This window comes from Eriocheir sinensis, chromosome 56, assembly GCF_024679095.1.
Source record: "Eriocheir sinensis breed Jianghai 21 chromosome 56, ASM2467909v1, whole genome shotgun sequence".
Classification (NCBI taxonomy): Eukaryota; Metazoa; Arthropoda; class Malacostraca; order Decapoda; family Varunidae; genus Eriocheir; species Eriocheir sinensis.
In genome coordinates, this window is record NC_066564.1 from 11,732,210 (window position 1) to 11,759,276 (window position 27,067).

The window sequence follows — 27,067 nt, forward strand, 5'->3', positions numbered from 1 at the left end:
GAGAGAGAGAGAGAGAGAGAGAGAGAAGCAAAAAGTGTAATGCAGTAATTATGAACCTGCAGCTTACCTAGGAAATAAATATGCAGGTTGGCTCTGCCCCTAATTTTATGCCTCCTAGCAAGCCTACAATAACATGAATGTATGTAACTATTGGAATTGTATGAAAATGCATTTTTTTTATTGCTTGAAAGTTTTTTATTAAGTTATATTAACCAAAATTGTATTACTTATTAATACAAATACACAAGTGTAAAAAAGTGAAAAGTCCCGAAAAGTCCCAAAATTCCAGGGGTAAATAAATGGCGGTGACGACACAGAACGCCCAGTTTCGAGGAAGATGATTTAGTAGCAGGAGATATGAGGCTTCCAGTTCATATAATGAGGAAAAGATAGACGGAGTGTAGAAAAAGGTTACAGCTGTGTGTTGTCGAAGAATAGGGGTTATATATATATATATATATATATATATATATATATATATATATATATATATATATATATATATATATATATATATATATATATATATATATATATATATATATACGTATATATATAATTTTTTTACAACAAAAGAGCCGGCTCAAGGGCAACAAAAAGTGTATAAAAAAGTCCGCTACTTGCCGCTCACACAACAAAAAATAGTATAGAGTGGCCAAAAGAGAGGTCAATTTCGGGTGTTTTGGAACATTGCTACATCATCGGCAAGAATAAAGTCAGTGACTCAGGTTTTGCCCAGTGACCCAGTCAGTGACCCAGGATGTTTCACAATGACTCTGGTCCACAACTCTGCCTAGTACCCAATTCATACAAGTGTTGAAAAGCGATGGGGCAAGGACACAGCCCTGCCTCACTCCCGCGTTCACGGGAAAGTAGCTGGACAAGCACCCCCCCACACACACACTTCACAGTACACTCAGTCCCAGAATACAGGCCAGTCAGCATACCAATAGTCCTTGTAGAAATCAGTCGTAGTCGTAGGAGATCCCAGAGTACCTAGTGATGCCCTGAGTCAAACGCCTTCTTGAGATCGACATAGGCTGCAAGCATCTTCTGTCGAAAGTCATGTCTGCGCTCCACCAGTACGTGAAGAGCTAGGATACGGTCAGTTGTTGACTTACCAGGCGTGAACCCAGACTGTTCAGGTCTCTTCAGCTTCAGCAGGTGGCTGCTAATTCGCTTCAGCAATAGGTGGGCACGCACCTTGCCTGGCACGGTAGTTCTTGGAGTCTTGGCGGTTCCCTTTCCCTTTCCAGACAGGGCCGATCATCCCCCTCTACCAGTCAAGAGGAATGGTACCAGATTGCTATACGGCAGTCAAGACCGCATGCAACACGCGGATCATGGACCCACATCCAGCTTTGGGCAGCTCCACACTGATGTTACAGGTGCCAGGTGTCTTTCCACCCCTCAACTTTGCCACAGCCTCTCTGACCTCGGCCAGAGAGGGTGGGCTTTCGTCGATGGGTGGATCAGCATCCGCCACCTGCAACCCAGCAACTAGAAGCTGCTCACTTGGAGGGTTCGCCATGTACAACTGCTGAAAGTACTCAGCCTAACGAGCCCTCTGCCCATCCATGTTCGACACAAGGCAACCATTAGCTGTTCGAATAGCGATCACCTGAGAGGGAGACTTCGAGCGGAGCTTCTTCAGGGCTCGGTAAGCAGGTCGGATGTCATTCGTATTTAAATGTACCTCGACTTCCTCAGCGAGACCCCTAACATACCTCTCCTTGTCTCTCCTCAGGAAAGCTCTAGTCCTAAGCGACAAAGCCCTATATTGGTCCCGATTCCCAGCGAGTTTTTTTTTTTACGTGTACGCCTGTAGCGCCGGTAGGCTCTCTTGAGGGGCCTGGCTGGTAGTCGGCCCTAGCCCGTCGTGGCGCAGGCAAGTGTTTATAGTGGCTAGAGTGACTATCCTCAATATTCTTCAGCGTCTCCGCCTAGGCAAATCCACTTCTAGTTCACGGGCGCTATCTAATGCATTCCTCGGTAGCTCGAAAAGTCTCACGTTTGAAGGTATCCCACATTTCTACAGGTTCCTCCGGGGTGCTGAGCATATTGAACCGATTTTAGAATATCACTGTATAGTTCTGAGCACAAGCTAGGTCTTTCAGCCTCTCGAGATGGAACACAGTATTGTTGCATATCGAGATTCTTCTTGACCTGACATGAAGCTTGAGTGTTGCAACAAACCTATGATCAGTTGCAAAGATCTCAGTACTCCGGAAAATCCTGCATTTCTGAATGATCCTCCAACGAGTACTTACGAGGATGTGGTCAATCTCCTTAACTACACCTCCGGCATCGCTATACCAAGTACAGGGGTGCAGCTCCGGTCTCTGGTAACAAGAACCCGCAATTCTCATACTCCTGGATCTTGCAAAATTCAGGAAGAGAGCTGTCGATGTTCCTGGTACCAGAACCATGGGAACCGACACATAGCTCGTAGCTAACCCTGTCAGTGCCAGTAGTAGCATTGAATTCGCCCAAGACAATGAGTGTCTCGGGTGGGTGTCACTGGTCTAATACGGAGTTTGACCAGGCAGGGTGTCAGCACGGAAACACATTTATGATGAGTGGGAGGAATTTCCCGTGAATCGTCCAGAGGAGTATTTTTAGAGAAAGTCTGAGCGAGAGTTCGGCCTTAGAAATAGATATGGCTCCGGTGCTGTCATCATAAATATGTAGAGTTAGGAAGGCTGAAGATGTAACATTGTTAGATATATTTTTTTCTAGGTGCCAGATGTCCCTGGAAGAATTGAAAAGGGCAAGGTGTTGGCATTTTCTTCCGATGAAGGAGTGTTTGGTGAGTCGGAGACTAAATTTTGTACGATTTCGTACGGAAATGTAAAGTTCGAGATTAGCAGGAGTGTGAAGATTTTGGCACCTTTTGTGAGCTGCCTCTATTTTTGATAGCACAAGAACAAGCGTGATTGAATCAAGGCTCTTTAGCATAAAGAGTAAAGAAAGCCCTCCTGTCACTAGGGAGCTCGCGGAGGGTAAACATAGTGGGGACTAGGTAGCGATGCCACTCCCGGGGCTTGTCGGTACACAACTTACGGAGGGAGCTTTTCAACGTCGCGTGGAGCCTCTCGATTCTACCGTTGCCTGCGGGATGAAAAGGTGTTGTAAACAGAGGCTTTACTCCAAGTAGCCTATGCAACTCGCCCATCAGTTGCGAGGTGAACTGTGTTCCACGATCGGAGAGTACTTCCTTGGGAATGCCAACTCTAGAGAATATAACCAACAAAGGTTTTGCTACTGAAATTGAGTCTATGTTCTTCAACGGCAATGCTCCCGGAAACCCAGTGGCCATGTCAATAAGGGTGAGGATATACTTGTGGCCTTCGGAAGACGGTGGTGATATAGCCCCTACGATGTCAATGGGTACTTTTGAGAAGGGCTCACTGAGGATGGGCATTGGTTTAAGGGGGACAGGCCTTACCTTCCCTTTTGCTGACATCCGCTGACAACGATCACACGACCTGCATAAATTCTTGATGTCCGTGCCCATTCCTGGCCAGAAGAAATAATCTCTAACCTTCTTCTCCGTCTTCCGGTGTGAGAAATGGCCCGCCAAAGGAGCCTCATGAGCGACAGTGAGGACAGTGTTCCTGCAATGAGATGGGATGACGAGGGAGTGCTTTCCAATCTTGCCCTTAACTTTGGAAGCACAGCAAGTTTTGTAGAGCAACCCATCGATGTATTCGAAAGTGGACTCTGAGCCGTCCCGTGAGAGAATCTTAGTCTTGGAGGCTGCATCTCTGCGAACAGATTCTAAGGAGGGGCAAGAAGATTGTAAATCGGCGAACTGTTGAGAAGACAGAGTGTGAGATGGCAACTTTGGCAGCACTAAAGGATGTATCCTCCTGACCTTGGCTGCTCGCGTTTCCACGGCCTGTACTGTTCTAGGCACGTCTGGGCAATGCTTCTCCTTCCTCACGTCAGAGTCACCAGGGTCTCTCACTCCTGGAGCGTTTCCAACCAATATGGATCAGAATTTTATAGGGGCCCGCAGGGCATCTGTCCATCCCTCGAAATAAGGGCACCGAATATAACACCTAACAAGGGGAAAGGTGTTAATCCAGCCAAGGTAATCTGCTACTTTTACCCTTTTGCAGTTGGAAACGTCATAATCAGGAAGAGTTTGTTCTGAAACAATTATGCAAGAGCAGCCGGTGTCTTGGATGATAGTTGAAACTCTAGCTCCGTTAACAGAACCAGAGGTGCAGAACTTTCTCAAGCCTCTTCTCACACAGGCCCATTGTCGGACCTTTTGCGGAAAGGAGGCCAAGAACCCTTGATTTGGTCGGACCCGCTACAAAATCACTTCAACACCCTGAAAACGGCCCTACTATCTCCGCCGGTGCTGAAGTTACCTGATGCCAGCCTCACCTTCGTACTCCGCACTGACGCCTCTGGTACGGGACTAGGAGAAGTGTTACTTCAGTATCACGAAGACGTCCCCTACCCGATCTCCTACGCCAGTCGGAAGTTACTTGATCGTGAGAAGAAGTATTCCACGATCGAGCGTGAGTGCCTTGCCATCATATTCGGGGTACAAAGGTTTGATTACTACTTACGGGGTAAGGAATTCATCCTGGAAGTCGATCACAAGCCCCTAATATTCCTTGCCAAGTCACAGTCAAACAATAGACTACTCCGGTGGTCTCTCAGCCTTCAGAGCTACCGCTACCGCTTAGTACATGTGGCGGGGAAGGATAACGTGGGGGCAGACTTCCTGAGCAGGTCATGTAAATAATTGCTATTGGATTTGCACTTTTCTGGTTCAGCTCTATTGTTTTGGTTCCACTTTATTCTCTTTTATGCTATTTTTTATCTATCTTCGATAGATACTTGTTGGGGCAGGTGTGTCAGGACCAAGGTTTGGATCAACCTCATCATTGCTTCGGGAGGAATCGAAGCTGCTGACTAGCTCAGTAGCTTCGTTCACCACCACGCTCCTCCCGGCTTCAACGAACGTGGATGTGGAAGCGAAGCTGCCGACACGCTCCGAGGCTTCGTTCACCGCCTCGCTACTCCACGGCTTCAACGAAGGTGACGTGGATTCTCCTGCTCGTCACCAAGGCAGATTGGACTGACCCACTCTCGACTCCACACTCCTGCCTTGGGCTGAGCAGGGTTGGCAGTCCCTTATCGTCTCCTGTCTGGAGGGACGATTCCGCCGGTGAACCGACCGGCTGGGCACTTCGGGGAGCTGACAGCGGTGGACCTGTTACGCCGTCGGCCGTTACCTGCGTCTCCTGCAAGACCGAGAGGGCGTCTTCCACCTGACTTTCAAGCCGGAAGCGGATGAACTGTGTCATCGTCCCGTGAGGTGTGTGGGAACCGTACCCCACGTCTGCCTCCGTGTACCTGAAGGGATCGGAGGTTAACCACGGAAGGGATCGGAGGTCAACATCACCTTGCAGTCCTGCTCCGGTTGTCTACCGCCGTCGTCGCTGTCCTCCCTAGGAGCACCGCCCTTATTTGTGATTAAACCTGGTGTCCCTTACCAGTTGTTTGGCTTCCACCCTCAGCATAGGTCGCCCCTGGCACAACCTTTACATTGTTCCTCAATTCCATAGGCAATCACCTTTGTGATGCGCTGGGCACACACAGAGGGGTCTCTCCTGGAAACAGTAATCATTCCACGGGAATATAGAAACGTACATCCTCAGGTCGCCCCTCCGAGCTCATGCGAAATGCCAGAAGCACTGCCTCTTCGGTGAGTCCAGAGGCTGTACAGGAGCGATAGGGCAAAATACGGGAATAAGGTTGTGATCGGAGAAGCACAACAGAAGGAACAGTTTGATAAAATGACGGGGAGGATTGGAGGTTAGGAAGAGGTCTAGAATATTGGCCGTGTCTCCAAGGCGGTCGGGAATACGTGTAGGGTGTTGAGCCAAAACTATTCAAGATTGAGGAGAGCAAAGTTGTGTAGGCTTGTTCACCAGGCTGGTCAGTGAAAGAGGATGAAAGCCAAAGCTGGTGGTGAACATTGAAATCTTCTAAGATGGAAATTTTAGCGAAGGGAGAGTGAGTAAAGATGTGCTCCACTTTAGAGTAAAATAATCAAAGAATTTGACATAGTCGGTAGAGTTAGGTGAGCGATAAACAGCACAGATGTATTTAGTAAGAGAATGAAAATTAAGTTTTAGCCAGATGGTGGAAAATTCAGAAGAGTTAAGGTCGTGGGCACGAGAGTAAGTGATGTAGTTGCGCTCATAAACGCAACATCCAGCTTTAGATTGAAAGTTAGAATAGAAATAGTACGAGGGAATGAAGTAGAGATTGCTGTCGGTAGCCTCAGAAACCTGGGTTTCGATGAGGAAGAGAAGGTAAGGTTTAGGGCAGGAGAGATGATGATCAACAGAATGGAAATCAGAACGAAGACCGCGAATGTTGCACAGATTGATGAAGAAAAGTTGTAAGAGTTATCAAGATATTTCTCGGGTCTATAACCAAAAATAGGAGTCCGCTCTGGGGCATTTGTGGTCCCTCCACCAGACGGGGACTCCGAGGCACTATCTTTTTTTTTTTTTTTTTAGGCATTTTGATAAATTTTGAGGAAATGGTGTGTGTAGCGTGTATGTGGTGTGGTGTATAAAATAAGAAAATTTGTCTTTAGAGAGCATGCTGAACTACTCTCTCGTGTTAATGAGACAACAAGGAAACGGAAGGGAGGACACGGGAGGGTCTTTGGTGGACTTGCAGCTCTCCCTCGCCTTCCATATACCTCACCGGGAGTGGCTTTCGCTCGTTCAGGTAGATGCCTTCCTACTTACTCATTGAATAGTTTAAAAACAATTAAAAACATGATCTAGCGACAGATAAACCATATGAGGTAAAGATAAAGTTGTGAGCATAATCAATAGCTGAGCGTGGCCTTGCTGCTCATCTCCTTTTCATTGCCTCTTGAGTCTGCGATTAGGATGAACTCCTTACGCCGGAACACATAGCATTATGACATCCGGGTTTATCACTCCTTACCTCCCCCAAGTTTCCCCAGCGAGGAGGTTGAGGGTGGACTGAGCGCCAACTGCCCAGGCCGGGATTCCAATCTGGTCCCGCGAATTCGTTGCTGGAAGTACTCCTACATACAGCCTGTGCCTAATAAGGGTGACCGTTCCAATCCCTCAAACTACCGTCCTATAGCTTTACTTTCCTGTCTTTCTAGAGCATCTATTCACTTCTGACTCTATCTGATCGCCAGCATGGGTTCCGCAAGGGGCGTTCTACTGGTGATCTTGCTTTCCTAACTTATTCTTGGTCATCCTCTCTTAGCCGTTTCGGTGAAACTTTCACTGTTGCGCTAGCAATTTCGAAATCATTCGATAAGGTCTGGGACAAGTCTTTGCTTTCTAAACTTCCCTCTAACAGTTCCTATTCCTCTCTTTGTACTATCATCTCCAGTTTCCTTTCCGGCCGTTCTATCTCTGCTGTGGTAGACGGTCATTGTTCTTCCCATAAACCTATCAACAGTGGTGTTCCACAGGGCTCTGTCCTATCTCCCACTCTTTCTGTTGTTCACTGATGATCTTCTTTCAATAACAAACTGTCCCTTTTACTCCTATTCTGGTGACTCTACTCTGCATTATTCAACATCGTATGGAGTATGCATCTCACGTGTGGGGGGGCTCCACTCACACAGCTCTCTTGGACAGAGTGGGGTCTTAGGCTCTTCGTCTCAGAAGACTATGAGTAGGAGCCTCCTCCTACTCATAGTCTTCTACCTCTTAAATTCCGCCACCATGTTGCCTCTCTATCTTCTATCGATATTTCCACGCTGACTGCTCTTCTGAACTTGCTAACTGCATGCCTCCCCCCCTCCCGCGGCCCCGCTGCACACGACATTCTACTCATGCTCATCCCTATACTGTCCAAACCAATTATGCAAGAATTGACCAGCATCTTCACTCTGTCATCCCTCACGCTGGTAAACTCTGGAACAATCTTCCTTCATTTGTATTTCCTCCTGCCTACGAGCTGAACTCTTTCAAGAGGAGGGTATCAGGACACCTCTCATCCCGAAATTGACCTTTCTTTCGGCCACCTCTTTTGATTCTTTTTTTGTAGGAGCAGTGAGTAGCGGGCTTTTTTTATTATTGTTTCCTTTTTTGTGTGCCCTTTAGCTGTCTCCTTTGTTGTAAAAAAAAATCATCCACCAGGAGACCCTCCCCACAGGAATTACTTGATTCCAGACTGGAGGATGCAAAACGTTTGATCTTAGATCTTGCTCTTATTTCCGGGAACAGAAACCTGGTGTCCTTTAATGCTTTAAAAACTCAATATCTCCACTATCAACTCGACACAATCTTCTAAACACCTATCCCCTATTCTTCGACAATACACAATGTCACCTTCGTCTACACTAAATATCCTCGGTCTATCCTTAACTCAAAATTTTAACTGGAAACTTCACATCTCTTCTCTCGCTAAATCAGCTTCCTCGAGGTTGGGCGTTCTGTAGCGTTTCCGCCAGTTCTTCTCCCCGACACAGATGCTGGCCATATACAGGGGCCTCGTCCGTCCTCGTATGCAGTATGCATCTCATGTGTGGGGGGCTCAACACACACAGCCCTACTAGACAGAGTGGAATCAAAGGCTCTTCGCCTCATCAACTCTCCTCCTCTTATTAGCTGTTTTCTACCTCTTAAATTCCGCCGCAATGTTGCATCTCTTTCTATCTTCTATCGATATTTTCACGCTGACTGCTCTTCTGTACTTGCTAACTTCATGCCTCCCCCCCTCCCGCGGCCCCGCCGCACTCGACGTTTTACTCTAGCTCATCCCTATACTGTCCAAACCCCTTATGCAGGAGTTAACCAGCATCTTCATTCTTTCATCCCCTTCACTGGTAAACTCTGGAACAGCTTTCCTTCATCTGTACTTCCTCCTGCCTATGACTTGACCTCTTTCAAGAGGAGAGTATCAAGACACCTCTCCACCCGAAATTGATCTCTTTTTCGGCCACTCTTTACTTTCATCTTTTTTTTAGGAGCAGCGTTTAGCGGGCTTTGTTTTCTACACTTTTTATGCCCTTGAGCTGCTTCCTTTCCTGTAAAAAAAAAAAAAATCGAATATGAAGTCCATTTGGATGGGGCCCGAGCCCCTCCACAATGCTACGGCATCACCACCATTACGTTACATCTGGCTTTCTCTCATGCCAGCTGTATATAATATGAAATTGTTTTTTTAAATATTCTGTTTATATTAAATAAGGCTATATATGTGTCGCTTTGGAACTTTGGAACAGCCTTCCTTCGTCTGTATCAACTCCTGCCTACGACTTGACTTTCAAGAGGAGAGCATCGAGACGCCTCTCCACCCGAAATTGACCTCTCTTTTGGCCACTCGTATATACACTCCTTTATAGGGGCAGTGATTAGCGGGCTTCTTGTCACTTTTATTTTTACCTTGAGCTGCTTCCTGTACTGTAAAAGAAATCTCTACTCTTTTATCCATTTCGTCGAAAAACTCTGGAACATTTTCCCTCAATTGTCTTTTCTGTTCCTACGACGGAATCTTTCAAGTGGACAGCATGAAGAGACCTCTTAAACCACCTAACCACCTCCTTGAGATTTCTTTTTTTTTTTCTGATGCCTCTGCAGAAGCAACAATTATAGGCCTTTGATTTTTCTCCTCCCAGAAAAAATATAAACAAAAGTTACATCCAAAAAAATCAAAGCTAAGTAACGCAGGCATCCCGTGCAGCCACCGATGGAGGCTTCACCCAGACGCCTGTGGCTGCTGGTGGTGTGGTCTGCATGGTGTGTGCGTCAGGGCGCGTCGGACCAGGCGGTGCAGATGGTGCACCAGCTGGTGAGGGATTCCATGGCCGGCTGCCACGTGGTGCTGATGGTCACGGCGCCTCACTCACCGCTCCTCTCATTCGTGGACAGGTACAAGGCTCTGGAGGCCAGTGTGAGGGGGGGGGGATGTCTCAACGGCCTTAGCCCCAGCCCTTGAATTGACCAACTTTGCAAACTCCTTGCCTATTTTATTATAATTTACTTCCTGCCTCTTCCTTAATCCGTTCTAAATGACATGAACCTTTACTCCTTTCATATGGACTTGTCCCTTCAATTTTATGATTAAAACTACTTGGTTCTTGGTCTTTCCTGAATTCAGCAGCCCAGCCCTTAAAGGTAGGCAACTCAGCATTCCTCTAGCTTGGACTAAGTTATCAAGGTGCTCAACGTACACTATATTTTAGTTAAAAAGACTATAGTTGCAGAGCTGGGCACTTCCGTACCTCTGTCCGCACCTCCGCTCCTCCGGACCTGCGGACCTTTAAACGAGGTGCGGAGGTCCGAAGTGCGGAAAGTTTTTCAAAAGTGCGGAAGTAACAGGTGCGGAACGGCAGTATTTTAACTCCGTACCTCCGCACCTGAGGTTTTCAAGGATAAAAAAAATGAAAACGACAAACAGTCCGCGCTCTGCAGTAATAATACTTCCGGTCGTTTACGCGGTCTGTGCTGCAGGGCATGTTTTCCCGCCACTTGAGTGACGTCACTCATTCAGATTTACGGCCCGGTGTTGCATGTGTACTGAGGTATGATAATTATGATGAGTGTAAAAGTAGTTACTTTACTTCAGGTGGTGGAGATTCTATGCGTTAAAATGACAATAATGATAACAAAAATAATGGTAATAATAATAATAATAATAATGATAATAATAATGCTGCTGCAGTATTTCCTTGTATTTCTTTTTTTTAAGGTACGGACTAGATTTTTCAGGCGCGCTTTAATAGTTTTGGGTACGGTACCGGAGGTGCGGAGGTGCGGTACCGGAACGAGTGAAAAAATTTTAGGCGCGGAAGTACAGGTACGGACTATATGTGTTTCGAGGTGCGGAGGAGCGGTACCGGACTACCCGATATCCAGTAACGCGCCCAGCTCTGTATAGTTGACACAGCACCATAAGATTAATAGAAAATTCAATTAGATGATCTATTATATTATATAAAACAATTCTGAATCAAAGAATTCATAAATATGCCAAGTAATGCTACAGAAAGGCGTTCTTGAAGAAACGCCAGATCATTTCCCTCCCAACATGATGCGTTTTACTTCGCTGAATTCCATTCTCAGCATCCCTTAAATCGATTTCCGCAATGCTGGTCAAGTAACTATAGGTAAGAGTATTATTAATGTACTACAATATTATATCGATGAGAACACTTGAAAGGTCGATACGTCAGAGTGAGGCAGCTTTATGCATGTTCCAGCCAGGCCACGCCGCCCTTGGTGTTAATGTCTGCGTCAATAGAGAAGTCGCACGTCCTGAGGGCACTGGCGGGGGAGTCAGTTTTCAACTGCCGGGGAGTCGTCCTTCACCTCGACACATCCACCCCGGCCACCAGTATGAACGCCAGCAGCATCCTTGAGTACGCGAAGGCATCCAATATTGCATGTTGATTGCCTTTATTCTCCTCACAGTGCCTTAGAGTTCGTCTGTAATTTAACACTCGTCACCTTTGCTGCCAGGCGGCTCTTTGGAATCTGTGCTGAGTGCAAGTCATCGTCGCTGTTTGATGCAGATGTACAGATAGAGAGATGGCTGTTTTATCCACCACACCTTACATCCAATGGCCACATCTTTGCATTGCATAATTAGGTATTATAATAATGGTAACCCCGGAACGTAGAATAACTGAAGTCTATAAAAATACAGAAGGAATTCCATTCCATCCAGTGAGAGGGGGTGAGGGGCTCCCCCCACCCACACAACACTGCCAAACACTGAGTCAAGGCCTTCAGGGGGTGAGGGGCTCCCCCACCCACACAACACTGCCAAACACTGAGTCAAGGCCTTCAGGGGGTGAGGGGCTCCCCCACCCACACAACACTGCCAAACACTGAGTCAAGGCCTTCAGGGGTGAGGGCTCCCCACCCACACAACACTGCCAAACACTGAGTCAAGGCCTTCAGGGGTGAGGGCTCCCCACCCACACAACACTGCCAAACACTGAGTCAAGGCCTTCAGTGGGTGAGGGCAGCCCCCACCCACACAACACTGCCAAACACTGAGTCAAGGCCTTCAGGGGGTGAGGGGCTCCCCCACCCACACAACACTGCCAAACACTGAGTCAAGGTTTCAGGGGTGAGGGCCCCCCCACACACAAAACACTGCCAAAAACTTACTCAACGCCTTCAGGGGGTGAGGGGCTCCCCCACCCACACAACACTGCCAAACACTGAGTCAAGGCCTTCAGGGGGTGAGGGGCTCCCCCACCCACACAACACTGCCAAACACTGAGTCAAGGCCTTCAGGGGGTGAGGGGCTCCCCCACCCACACAACACTGCCAAACACTAAGTCAAGGCCTTCAGGGGGTGAGGGGCTCCCCCCACCCACACAACACTGCCAAACACTGAGTCAAGGCCTTCAGGGGTGAGGCTCCCCACCCACACAACACTGCCAAACACTGAGTCAAGGCCTTCAGGGGGTGAGGGGCTCCCCCACCCACACAACACTGCCAAACACTAAGTCAAGGCCTTCAGGGGGTGAGGGGCTCCCCCCACCCACACAACACTGCCAAACACTAAGTCAAGGCCTTCAGGGGGTGAGGGGCTCCCCCCACCCACACAACACAGCCAAACAGTGAGTCAAGGCCTTCAGGGGGTGAGGGGCTCCCCCACCCACACAACACTGCCAAACACTGAGTCAAGGCCTTCAGGGGGTGAGGGCTCCCCCACCCACACAACACTGCCAAACACTGAGTCAAGGCCTTCAGGGGTGAGGGCCCCCACCCACACAACACTGCCAAACACTGAGTCAAGGCCTTCAGGGGTGAGGGCTCCCCACCCACACAACACTGCCAAACACTGAGTCAAGGCCTTCAGGGGTGAGGGCTCCCCACCCACACAACACTGCCAAACACTGAGTCAAGGCTTCAGGGGTGAGGGCCCCCACCCACACAACCCTGCCAAACAGTGAGTCAAGGCCTTCAGGGGGTGTGGGGCTCCCCCCACCCACACAACACTGCCAAACACTGAGTCAGGGCCTTCAGGGGGTGAGGGGCTCCCCCCACCCACACAACACTGCCAAACACTGAGTCAAGGCCTTCCGGTGGTGAGGGGCTCCCCCCACCCACTCAACACTGCCAAACACTGAGTCAAGGCCTTCAGGGGGTGAGGGGCTCCCCCCACCCACACAACACTGCCAAACACTGAGTCAAGGCCTTCAGGGGGTGAGGGGCTCCCCCCACCCACACAACAGTGCCAAACACTGAGTCAAGGCCTTCAGGGGGTGAAGGGCTCCCCCCACCCACACAACACTGCCAAACACTGAGTCAAGGCCTTCAGGGGGTGAGGGGCTCCCCCCACCCACACAACACTGCCAAACACTGAGTCAGGGCCTGCAGGGGTGAGGGCTCCCCACCCACACAACACTGCCAAACACTGAGTCAAGGCTTCAGGGGTGAGGGCTCCCCACCCACACAACACTGCCAAACACTGAGTCAAGGCCTTCAGGGGTGAAGGCCCCCACCCACACAACACTGCCAAACACTGAGTCAAGGCCTTCAGGGGGTGAGGGGCTCCCCCCACCCACACAACACTGCCAAACACTGAGTCAAGGCCTTCAGGGGGTGAAGGGCTCCCCCCACCCACACAACACTGCCAAACACTGAGTCAAGGCCTTCAGGGGGTGAGGGGCTCCCCCACCCACACAACACTGCCAAACACTAAGTCAAGGCCTTCAGGGGTGAAGGCTCCCCCACCCACACAACACTGCCAAACACTGAGTCAAGGCCTTCAGGGGTGAGGGCCCCCACCCACACAACACTGCCAAACACTGAGTCAGGGCCTTCAGGGGGTGAGGGGCTCCCCCCACCCACACAACACTGCCAAACACTGAGTCAAGGCCTTCAGGGGTGAGGGCCCCCACCCACACAACACTGCCAAACACTGAGTCAAGGCCTTCAGGGGTGAGGGCCCCCACCCACACAACACTGCCAAACACTGAGTCAAGGCCTTCAGGGGGTGAGGGGCTCCCCCACCCACACAACACTGCCAAACACTAAGTCAAGGCCTTCAGGGGGTGAGGGGCTCCCCCCACCCACACAACACTGCCAAACACGGCGTCAAGGCCTTCAGGGGTGAGGGCTCCCCACCCACACAACACTGCCAAACACTGAGTCAAGGCCTTCAGGGGTGCAGGGCAACCCCCACCCACACAACACTGCCAAACACTAAGTCAAGGCCTTCAGGGGGTGAGGGGCTCCCCCCACCCACACAACACTGCCAAACACTGAGTCAAGGCCTTCAGGGGTGAGGGCTCCCCACCCACACAACACTGCCAAACACTAAGTCAAGGCCTTCAGGGGGTGAGGGGCTCCCCCCACCCACACAACACTGCCAAACACTGAGTCAAGGCCTTCAGGGGGTGAGGGGCTCCCCCACCCACACAACACTGCCAAACACTGAGTCAAGGCCTTCAGGGGGTGAGGGGCTCCCCCACCCACACAACACTGCCAAACACTGAGTCAAGGCCTTCAGGGGGTGAGGGGCTCCCCCCACCCACACAACACTGCCAAACACTGAGTCAAGGCCTTCAGGGGGTGAGGGGCTCCCCCACCCACACAACACTGCCAAACACTAAGTCAAGGCCTTCAGGGGGTGAGGGGCTCCCCCACCCACACAACACTGCCAAACACTGAGTCAAGGCCTTCAGGGGGTGAGGGGCTCCCCCACCCACACAACACTGCCAAACACTAAGTCAAGGCCTTCAGGGGGTGAGGGGCTCCCCCACCCACACAACACTGCCAAACACTGAGTCAAGGCCTTCAGGGGGTGAGGGGCTCCCCCACCCACAAAGCACTGCCAAACACTGAGTCAAGGCCTTCAGGGGGTGAGGGGCTCCCCCACCCACACAACACTGCCAAACACTGAGTCAAGGCCTTCAGGGGGTGAGGGGCTCCCCCACCCACACAACACTGCCAAACACTGAGTCAAGGCCTTCAGGGGGTGAGGGGCTCCCCCACCCACAAAGCACTGCCAAACACTGAGTCAAGGGCTTTACCCTCACCACATTTTCTTCCTCCTGACAGCAGCCCTCCACGTCTTGAGTTTCTCGTTGTGTTGCTTCCCTTGCTATCTGTTGACGCTGTGTTCATAATAACTGTTCTTTTGAAATCAGTAATCGTATGCCGCCATGATTTCAGTGGATATAATGCTGATATAAAAATGGCTGTTTAGTGTGGATAGACAGGCGAGTGTCTTCCCGCGAAGGTTGCTGGAGGTGGGTGCTCTGTGGAGAATGCCGGAGATGCGTGTGGTGGTGGTGGGCGACGGCGAGGGCGTGGAGGACGTGCTGCTCCACCACAGCCTCCGGAACAGTGTCGACGGCCTCTATCTTACTCTCCAGCGCCGCCGCCAACACAGCCGTGCCAACGCTTCCCTCAGCAGGCAGCGCTTGACGCCACGCCTCCCACACACCAGCAATCGTGAAGGTCAGTCTTCGTTAATTTTTTCCTACTAGGTTTGTGTCGGCGACCAAGTGAGTAGCGTCTAGCGGCCCAGCACTGGCTGCGGCCCGTCCTAAGAGCCTTGGTGAGCTTGACCGATTAATGACGAGTGATTATTTCATGGCACCGAAAACGTCTAGCTCTTATAGCGCCGAACGAGTCTTTAGAAGAAGTGAGTAAAGTGACACTCGAGTCGCCTCCACTGCATCCTCTAACTGTGTATCAGTAAGATAATTGAAATTAATGTGTGAAAAAATCATAAAAGGGAAAGGGCAGTCTTTATAACAAGCAATATTGGATCAACCTCACCCATGAAATAGAACATAAGAACATAAGAACGTAGGAATCTGCAAGAGGCCGGTAGGCCTGTACAAGGCAGCTCCTTTGAACCTAAGTTCCCGTGAATCTAACCCCACCTAATATCGCTGTCCATGAATTTATCTTATCTATTTTTGAATGTGACAATTGTATTGGCACCCACCACATGACTGCTCAGCCTATTTCACTTATCCACCACTCTGTTAGCAAACCAGTTTTTGCTTATGTCCCTGTTGAATCTGAATTTATCCAGTTTAAACCCATTACTACGTGTCCTACTCGATTCTCTTTCCAACAAAACCTTATGAATATCCCTCTTATTAAAGCCCTTCATCCATTTATAAACCTCGATCATATCTCTATGCACCCTTCGCCTTTCTTGAGAATGCAAGTTTAACTGTTTGAGTCTTTCCTCGTACGGCAAGTTTCTCAACCCCTGAATCATCTTAGTCATCCTCCTCTGTACCGATTCTAACATTTTGATATCCATTCTATAGTAAGGTGACCAGAACTGAACCGCATAATCAAGATGAGGTCTAACTAATGCTAAATATAGTTTGAGGAAGACTTCGGGGCTTCTGTTGCTTACGCTCCTTGAAATAAATCCCAGTACCCTGTTTGCTCGATTTCTAGCTTGAATGCATTGTGCCCTTGGTCGGAGATCAGAGCCCACTAAAGCCCCATTCACACTGTACCGACTCTGGGCCACGACAACCCACGACTCTTGGGTTCACGAGGTCTTGGGTGTTGATGTGAAAGGGTCGGGTATGTCTTGAAAGAGGTCTTGAGACTGTTGCCGAATGCTGCGCCGACGTCGTGACGAGAGTCTGGAGTCGTGAGGGTTAGCACGACATGCTGGCAACTAGATGGCCGAATGTCCCAGACAGACGGCAAGACACCAAGACCCCAATACAACCTCCCCCCCCCCCCCATTCTTGGAGCGTGGGAACCAACTTGTCAAATGGAAAAGTCGCTGGGTTGTCGTGGCCCAGAGTTGGCACAGTGTGAACGGGGCTTAAGACCCCTAAATCCCTCTCGCACCCAGACCTGCTTATGAGAGTGTCATTTAAGCAATAGTTATGTGAGGGGTTGTTCCCACCTACACTCAGAATACTGCACTTCCCTACAGTAAACTACGTCTGCCATTTATTCGCCCAGTCATACAATCTGTTTAGTTCACCCTGGAGAATACTAGCGTCCTGATCCGACTCAATTACTTTACTGATCTTGGTATCATCTACAAGCTTACTGACATCACTACTAATTCCTATTTGGACAGCCACGCCTTGCAGGTAACTTTTGGCCTCATGTCACGGGGATTGCGCTGTCATCCCCATCACCAGCGGGAGAGAGAACCTCCCATCTCCCCCCGACACCGAAAGAAGTGCCACTCTGGGAGGTCCCCCAGACTGAGGCCCATGACACCAAGTGGGAACAGACAGTGGGACTAAACAACAGCCTTACAGAAGTGAAAGTACGGTAGACATGTTTGCCTGGAAGCTTCCAGGGGCCGATAGAGGTCGCTGAACTCTGCAAATCGAGAAATTTAGCAGTTAAGGTCCATGACGATGCCACGAGCACGTAAACCAAAGGGGCGAGGCAGACCAAGGCCGGCAGACGGGGCTTGTTGTCGTGCAGGGCGTCACATCTGAGGCCAGTGACAGACACACAGCTGTGAAAGCCAGGCTCTTGGGTTGTCGTCGCTGGCGCAGTTAGGCCTAGGCATCGAGGCCTATAGCCCCAATTATTTTATGAATAGCCCCGAATTTCAAACAGGGATGGAGTGAATACCAGAGTTGTGTATTGGAACACGAATACTTCAAATTCTATCGAATACGAATACGAATTCGAATACATTGAAAAGGTTTTAATTTGAATACGAAAACTTCTTGAACGTGTTCCTGAACACATTCCTGAATACTTCTTGAAAGTGTTCCTGAAAACATTCCTGAATACTTTTCATTGAAAAATGCCTCCTTGACGTGACTGGGCATAGCAGTGTTCTAAAGTTATGCAACAGTAAAATGAGTTCATGACCCTGTACTACACACGACAATTACACGTCCGTCCAGGAGGCTAGAGTTTCAAGGAACAGCAGCTGTTATTTCTGATAATAAATTTTGAAGTATTCTTCAGATTATTCGCAGAATACGAATACATTTCCCTCATATTCGAATACGAATGAGAATACTTTGAATTCTATCAATTGGGTGTATTCGAATACGAATACACCCAAGAACGGTATTCGAATGTATTCGAATACGAATACGAATACTCCTTCCCTGATCCCAAGCAGGTTATTATACAAAGTAATAACAGCCCCGGCGCCGGGGACAACACAAACTGTTCATTCTTGTTAGTACTAGAATTGATGGATCTCATGCGGAAACATTTGGTTTCATCCCGTCCAGTTCACATTCCTTCACGTATTCACAGCCACTCGCCACTCTGGTGAAAATCTAAAGATTATTGTGCTGGGTTAAGCTCCCGAAGTTTAAAGATTCTAAATACGTCCCTGGCTGCTGTGGTAATCTGTACCAGCATTCCACCGGCACGCCATCCCGATGAGGGTTCAAGGGTGGCACTCCATCGTCTACTAAGAGGCTTGGAATAGGGAACGGCCGGAAGTCACCTGTTGCCAGCAGAATTCCAGCATGATGACTGCATCAAGCATGTCGAGGGGAGCTGGCGTGTCCTTCACAGCTACAGGACGGTCTAGAATAATGGCGGTTCTAGACTGCTTTATTTTGAAGGGCAGCCACAAATATCAATGGGGCACAAAGGTGGAGCTAGGGGGGGGGGGGGTCATCTCTTTTTTCCTCCACTTCTCCCTTTTCTCCTTCCTTCACATCCTCTCCTTCCACTCCTCCATCTCTTCCTTCACACCTCCCTTCCTCTGTCTCTGGTTAGCTGTATGCAAAATGAACACATGCAAAAATATATAAAACATTTAAAGTGTTTGAAGAAAACTGCTAAACCTTATTTTGATGAGTACAAAATCCTGTACATTGCAGGAGGCTGACGCAAAACTCAGATGAAATCATTTTGATGATTGTTTTCATCCTCTCTTCCTCTGACTGATTCAATTGAGGATCAACATGAACAAGCGACCTCAACCATGGATAGTTAGTAGTGGTCATTTGGTCTCGATCTGGGTTAGTTAGGTGTGTGTAGTTTACATTTCAGAGACATTGTTCATTTCATGATGCCATATTTCCAAACTTTATTTTGTTAATTCTATGACCTGAATAAATAATGCTTACATAGAAAAAAATGGCATTCGTCTCATACAGGTTATACATCCCAAAACTAAGATTATGCGCGCAGTATATGTCTTGCCCTGCTATATTTTTTGCTGTATTCTTAATGATGGTGGCTATTTATTAGTTGGTTTGATTACACACATTTAACAAGGATACTTTTTCCAATATACCGAATGATATTGTGAAAGATTGAGTCAGGAAGTGAATCTGGCATCTTCCCAAGACGGGGGCGAGCACGTGAGTGTGTACCGCCGCTGCCTGTACTGCGGGGCTGGCCGGGAGGCGGCGCAGCACGTGGGACGCTGGCGGCCGTCAGACGTTGCCCTTGACACACTGTTTTTCGGCAAAGGTCAGTGAGGCGCGTGAAGTTCATTTTTCTCCTCTGTTTCTTTTATTTTACTTGACGATAGTGTGCCAACGAGCACAATAAGCCAACGAGTGTTATTTCGATATTATGTAATTCGATATTTTTTCAACCTCGAAGTCCTCCTTGTCCCCTTGCTACATTTTATCGTTTCAAATAATAAATAATCTTCTGAACTTGATATATTATGCTCCCAACTCCCCACGGCCTGCACAACACTTTCTACTCTAGTTCATTACTATGTTGTCCTACTTCTTAATGCAAGAGTGCTGGGTAATTTTGCTGGTAAATTTTGGCTCAATCTTCTTTCATCTGTATTTCCTCCTTCCCACGACTTATTGCTTCGAGACGGGAGTAGCAAAACACTTATATAAGTACTAATTAGATAGATCTATATTTGCATCTCCAATTTTTCTCATATTGTAGGGCAATTGGGTTTTCTAGGTTGCACCTCCGTAGTGAAGTGCTCAGCACGCCTAGCTACGAATCAGCAGACCTGGGTTCGGATCCCAGCCCGGGAAGTCGACCCACAACCCATGCAGCTGTTCACCTCCCTTTCGGGGAAGACGAATTGGGACACCTGGGTTAATCTGGGGAAGGTAACTTTGGTAACTCGGATGTCACACTGGCCCTGGTAAGGGCCTTGGCAAGGACCCTGGTCGGGGTAAGGTGTTAATTTCCACCACAGGCACAAGGGTCATTGTGGCACAGATAAGCCCCGAGGCCACGCGCAGCTTTAGCATATGCCCCCATCTTTGCGATGCTTTTCTATGTAAAGAGCAGCACTGTAGTTATCGGTCCCTCTTTCTGGAGTCAGGCCGCAACCCCCGGGGAAAAGGGTCAAAGAGTACGATGCTGCCCTTTACACGGAAGCCTCTTTCAAAGTCCCCCACTGCGCCTCTCGGCCACCTCAAGCACGTGATGGTTGTTTTGGCACGGACCTAAGACTCACGTACGCCTTCCGTTGCAGACGAGCAGTTCAAGTCGCTGGAGGGGCACAGTTTCAAGATCTTGTCCACGGCCTACATCCCTTACTTTGACTTTTTGAGGGACAGGGACGAGCCGGGCACGACAATCAAGCCGATCTTCTCCGTCGAGTTGTTCATCCTCGAGGAGCTCACCAAGAGACTGAACTTTACGTATGTACGGCATTTAGGGTCTTTGATTACTACTATTATAGTCAGCATTAATATTATTACCATTATTATAAGAATTATTACATAATTCGATTTCTTGTTATTTTGATGATTTTACAGTACGGGAAGCAGCTCAAGGGCACAATCCAAAAAAATAAAACTAAGCTCTATCTCATTGCAGAAGTAAGTTAAGAATGTTCCAATTGATGTCAAATATGGTTAGAGAGGAGTGAGATACTCGCCTGTTGAAGGCGTTCAAGTTGTAGGGAGGAAGAAACTCAAAGGAAGGGAGGGCACTGAACGGTCTACCAGCGAAATAGATGAGTGAAAATGCTGTTTAACTTCTGCATAAGGGGTCGGAAATCATTGGGGTATCTAGAGTATAAAGTAGGAATGCAGTTAGGAAGTTCAGAAGAGCAGTAAGCATGAATTATATATATTATCGATAGAAGATACAGGGGCAATATTGTGAGTGATTTTTTGCGGTAGAAGACTGTCATTAACTTAAAGGGAGCCGATGAGACGAAATGACTTTGACTTTCAATCAGTCAGTCAATGTGGGCATACACCGGGGGTCCATCGACTCGCCCACCCTACGGCGCCAAGCTCGGGGTTCCTCCGGGTAAGTCTTCGTGCAGGCCCGGGCCTTCTCATCCTGATTACTTCCCGGCAGGATCTATCGACTTGCTCAACCCATGAATTCTGTGGGCGCCTCATTGGCCTCCTCCCACTCAGGATTGTCTCTTACAGAAACAACCTGATGAGCAGGGTAGGTTTCAGGGTAGCGTGTCACATGCCCGTATTGGCGGAGTTGGCGGACTTTGCAGGTAATATATGTCGAATGAGTCTCACGGAGTAGTCCCGGTTTGACACAAAGCGAATCCAGCGGTATCCCATGATTCTGCGTAGACACTTATTACCAAAGGCATCAATCAGCCGCTCCAAGTCACTATTTAGTGTCTATGTCAAGCACAGCTCCATATTGGTCCAGATACCCAGCAAGCCCAGGTGGGGTGCTGAGCACATTAAGCCGATTGGAGACTGTCAGTGCATACTCTTGAGCACATGTCGGGTCTTTCATCCTCTCGAGATGGAACACAGTATTGCTACATTTTGAGATCTTCTTAACGCGACATGAAGCTTGAGTGTTGCAACAACAATCCTATGAACTGTTGAAAAACTAGAGCTTGAGTAGAAAGTCGTGTGCAGCGGGGCCGCGGAAGGGGGAAGGTATGCAGTTAGCAAGTTCAGAAGAGCAGTCAGCATGAAAATATCGATAGAAGGTAGAAAGAGATGCAACATGGCGGCGGAATTAAAGAGGTAGAAGACTGTCAGTAAGAGGAGGGGAGCTGATGACACGAAGAGCCTTGGACTCCGCTCTTTCCTAGGGAGGTGCGTTTGTGGAGCCTCCCCACACGTGAGATACATACTCCATTCGAGGGCGGACAAGGCCCTTATATATGGAAAGCATCTGTGCGTGGGAGAAGAACTGGTGGAGACGATACAGAACGCCCAACCTCGAGGAAGCTGATTTAGTAAGAAAGGAGATGTGAAGTTTCCAGTGGAGATTTAGAACTAAGGATAAACCAAGGAAGTTTAATGTAGAAGGTGACAGCCGAGTGTTGTCGAAGAATAGGGGAAAGGTGTTTGTCAAGGCCAGGAGGTTCAGATGGTTATAGAGGACTGATTGAAGCCAGGAGAACGGCGGCAACTACTTCAATCGAGCCCAAGTATGATTATACCTTCACCAGGTTTCTAAGGAAATATGATCAAAACAACCAAAAGTGTAAGTGTAAACATGTTAAGGTACAAAGTCCAATACACCTCCCGTACTCTCCAGTAGACCGCGACCGGACCCAGGGACAGCGGCAGCCCGACCCGGCAATTGTGAGTGGCGCCTCGTGGGAAGAGACGCCCGTTGCGATGATGTAGAGACGCACACTGCCTCGTAGACGTCACTCGATGGAGGAGGACGGGCTCAGCAGAATGTCAGCTGCCTGAGTGCCCGTAGATGATGACGCCGGGGTAGACGGGGAGCCAAGGACGAACAAACGGTGTCAGCTCGGCGAGGAGACGAGACTGGGTAGGTGGGACGGAGGCGCCGGCAGGCCGTGCCCAGTGGACTGCGGGGCTCCAAGGTTGAGAGGGAGGAAAGGGAACGCAGGTCCTGGACTGCTCTTAGGTCAGTTCCGCTCTGCCTCAGCTCTCGGGCAACCACACAACCTTGGCTCGCTTCGACGCCGCGTGGAGTCAGGGGGCCGGCCGTGAAGCCGAATGAGACTGCATCGCCACCAGGAGCAGCTTCGGGTCGGCGAACAAAGCAGGCTGGGTGAAGCAGGCTGGGTGTAGCGGCAAGCTGGGAATATTCGAAAGAGCATCAACCCTTATACCGGTGTGTGTGTGTGTGTGTGTGTGTGTGTGTGTGTGTGTGTGTGTGGTAGTTCAGCCCTCACAGTGTTTGGAAAATTGTGTCGTGTTGATAGGTGGAGAAATTGGGTTTTTGAGGCATTGAAGGACACAAGGTTCCTTTTACCCCAATTGGAAATGATAGCAAGATCTGAGGTTGCGCGTTCTGCAGCTTCCAGTCTGGAGTCTTGCAACTCCTGTTGTCGAGGGTTTTCTGTTGAAAGAAGTTGAATAATGTAGAGTGAAGTCGTCAACGTATGAGTGGATAGTGCAGTTTGTTATGGAAAGATCATTGATGAATAACAGGAAGAGAGTGAGTGATAGGACAGAGCCCTGTGGAACACCATTGTTGATAGGTTTTGGGGAAGAATAGTGACCGTCTACAACAGGAGAGATAGAACGGCCGGAAAGGAAACGAGATAAAAGAACAGAGAGAAGGAAAGAATCCATATGAAGGCAGTTTAGAAAGCAAAGTTTTGTGCCAAACTCAATCAAAAGCTTTCGATATGTCTAGCACAACTGAGAAAGTTTCACCGAAACGGCTGAGAGAGGATGACCAAGAGTCAGTTAATAGAGCAAGAAGATCGCCAGTAGAACGCCCCATACTGGCGATCAGATAGAAGATCAGAAATGGAAAGGTGCTTTTGAGTCTTCCGGTTAAAGATTGCCTCAAAAGTTTAAATAGACCGAAAAGTAAAGCTAAAGGGCGGTAGTTTGAGGTACTGGAACGGTCACCCTTCTTACGCATAGGCTGTATGAAGGCGTATTTGCAGCAGGAAGGAAAGGTAGATGTTGATAGGCAGAGGCGAAAGAGTTTGACCAAGCAAGGTGTCAGCACGGAGGCACAGTTTTAAAGGACAATAGGAGGCACTCAATCAGGTCCATAAGCCTTCTGAGAGTTGAAGCCAGAGAGTGCATACAAAACATCATTCTTAAGAATCTTAATAACAGGCAAAAAGGAGTCAGAGGGGGGATGAGTAGGAGGAATATGCCCTGAATCGTCCAGAGTGGAGTTTTTACAGAAAGTTTGAGAGAAGAGTTCAGCCTTAGAGATAGATGAGGGTCAATGAGAAGAGGGAAAGATGAAGAAGGGAAATTGGAGGAAACATTATTGGCTTGGTGACAAAAGTCCTTGGAAGAATTAGAAAAAGCAAGGTTTTGTCATTTACTACTGATTAAAGAGCTTTTGGTAAGTCGAAGAATAGATTTGGCACGACTCCGGCCAGAAATTTAAAAATCATGGTTAGCAGGAGTGCGAAGGCTCTGGTACCTTTTGTGAGCTGCCTCTCTATCTCTGATAGCACGAGAACAAGCGTGATTAAACCAAGGCTTTTTAGCATGAGGAGTAGGGAAAGTACGTGGAATGTATGCCTCCATTCCAGAGACAATCACCTCTGTGATGCGCTGGGCACACACAGAGGGGTCTCTCTCCTGGAAGCAGTAATCATTCCACGGAAAATTGGAAAAATACATCCCCTGGTCGTCCCACCGAGCTGAAGCAAAATGCCAGAATCATCGCCTCTTCGGTGGGTCCAGAGGCTGTAGAGGAACGATAGAGCAGCGGGTAGCGGGCTTTTTTTATTATATTTTTGTGCCCTTGAGCTGTCTCCTTTGCTGTAAAAAAAAAATACAGAAATGAGGTTGTGATCGGAGGAGCCCAACGGAAAGAACAGTTTGACAGAGTAAGCAAAAGAGTTAGAGGTAAGAAAGAGGTCTAGTATGTTGGGCCTGTCTCCAAGACGGTCAGGAATACGTATAGGGTGCTGAACCAACTGCTCTAGATCATTGAGGATAGCAGAGTTGTAGCCTTGTTCACAGGTTGGTCAGTGAAAGAGGATGAAAGCCAAAGCTGGTGGCGAACACTGAAATGTCCCAAGATGGAGATTTCAGCGAAGGGAGAGTGGGTCAAGATGTGCTCCCCTTTAGAGTTCAAGTAGTCAAAGAATTTACATAGTTAGTAGAGTTAGGTGAGAGATAAACCGCACAGATGTATTATGTAATAGAATGACAATGAAGTCTTAACCAGATGGTGGAAAACTCTGAAGAGTCAAGGTCGTGGGCACGAGAGCAAGTGATGTCGTTGCACACGTAGACTAAACATCCAGCTTTGGATTGAAATTCATGATAGAGATAGTAGGAGAGAACAGAGTAGAGATTGCTGTCAGTAGCTTCTGAAACCTGTGTTTCGGTGAGGAAGAGAAGGTGAGGTTTAGAAGAGGAGAGATGGTGTTCCACAGAATATTAGTTAGAGCGAAGACTTTGAATGTTGCAGAAGTTAATAAAAATAAAGTTGGAAGAGGCATCAAGACACCTCTTAGGTCTAGGGCCGAAAGTGGAGTCCGCTTTGGGAGCATTTGTGGTCACCCCCCAGACGGGGACTCAGAGGCGGATTTTAGATTAGCCATTTTTATTTAAAAAAAAATTGAGGAAGTGGTGTGTGTGTGTGTGTGTGTGTGTGTGTGTGTGTGTGTGTGTGTGTGTGTGTGTGTGTGTAGCGTGTATGTAGTGTGGTGTGGAAAGTAAGAGAGTCTGTCTTTAGAGAGCATGATGAGCTACTCTCTGGTGAAGATGAGACAAAAAGGAAACGGAAAGTGATGACATGGGGAGGGTCTTTGGAGGGCTTGCAGCAATGCAGCACCCTCCCCCCTCACGTATATACCTTACCCAGAGTGGCTTGCGCCCGTTTCGGTAGATGTCTCCTTACCTACTCCCTACCTACTCTGAATTATCTTCTAACGAATATTTACGAGGATGTGGTCTATATCCTCAACTACCCCTCAGGCATCGCTATACGAAATCCAGCGGTGCAGCTCTGGGTCCATACTCATAGAGCTAACACTTCGTCTCAGGCTCGTCTGAAGAGCCCAAACCGGCCCTGTGAAGTAGCTATAGTGGTCCCGGGCAGGCATAAGCCCTGGGTCTTCGGCTGAGGCATCGACTTTCAAATGCAAACATTGCCGGGTGTTGCCAGACAGCCATCGTTTTACATTCAAACGTTCACTATAGCCTTACAAAACCCAATTATAATGGATATGATATACTTCTACTCAATATCTTCACCATTTTAAGGTATTCTTACCCATTAATTTTCAGTGGCGGTTCGTGGTAAAAAAAAATGGTGGGCTGCATAATAATTTTTAATTACAATATAATGTTAAAATCAAAATTATAGTACTTACTTATTTTGCATTTAATTATCCACTGATTCTAATGGTACAGCAGTCAAGTCAGGGGTTTCAGGGACCATATACATAAAACTTGTTACCACTAGCAAACAGCTGTTAAGACTAACATAGTCCTGTTAGCCTTAACATTTTTCTGTTGAGCGCTAACAGATATTCACAAAGCTTGTTGAGGCCTTAACAGCACTGTTAGGGTAACAGCGGAAGGGAGAACTTTTAGCGCCTAGCAAATAGCTGTTAGCAGGATTGCTTATGTTCTTGTTGTAACTCCTCCCTTATTTGTTGACCATTTTTCTTCATTCAAAAAGCATTTTAATCAGGAAGGATAGGAGATTAAGGCTTGCTAGAGTTTGTTTTTATACAATAGCAATATTTTTTAAGGTTGATGAAAAAAAAATTCTCAAAAATAAAAATCAACTTCAAACACCAGTTTCTGTAGCAGACCTAATTCCTTATTCATCCTTTCATAAGCTGCAGTAGGAAATATTTGTGTACTAAGAATCCCGGTACTCGAAGTTTATTATATTTCGCCATATTTCAAACTAAAAAGTGTTCCACTGCGTAAAATCAATGAAATATTAATGCAAAATACATCTGATGCGGATACATAGATTTATTTGTTGAATTTACGAATAAAATAGGATATAGTTCCTCGATCGCGAGTAAATACGAGAATATGTTAGTGAATACTGAAACAATTCCCGTTTTCTTCTATAGTAGTGCGAGAGAAAGTTGAAGTTTCAGGAGAGACAAAAGAATGCCTAAAATAAAAACTAGGTGAAAACATCTACTGCAGCCAGTAATTCCGCGGCAACTCATGACAGGACTCAGGTAGTGCTAAAACTGGCTAGTATTCACGAATCACGGACGTAATGCACTGTTTGTTTAACTAACACAGAGGGCAGACGGCCGCGCAGGG

General features: G+C 48.0%; 1 protein-coding gene across 1 annotated transcript in view; it reads left to right on the forward strand.

Annotated features, from left to right (window-relative positions):
- Nucleotides 1–15,280: 15,280 nt before the first annotated feature.
- LOC126984127 (glutamate receptor ionotropic, kainate 2-like) overlaps nt 15,281–27,067 on the forward strand; it is a 34,214-nt gene continuing 22,427 nt past the window's right edge. The window contains exons 1-3 of the mRNA XM_050837512.1: nt 15,281–15,464; nt 19,284–19,409; nt 20,395–20,563. Of these exons, the coding sequence (XP_050693469.1) occupies nt 15,281–15,464; nt 19,284–19,409; nt 20,395–20,563 (479 nt within the window). The remainder of the gene's footprint in view (nt 15,465–19,283; nt 19,410–20,394; nt 20,564–27,067) is intronic.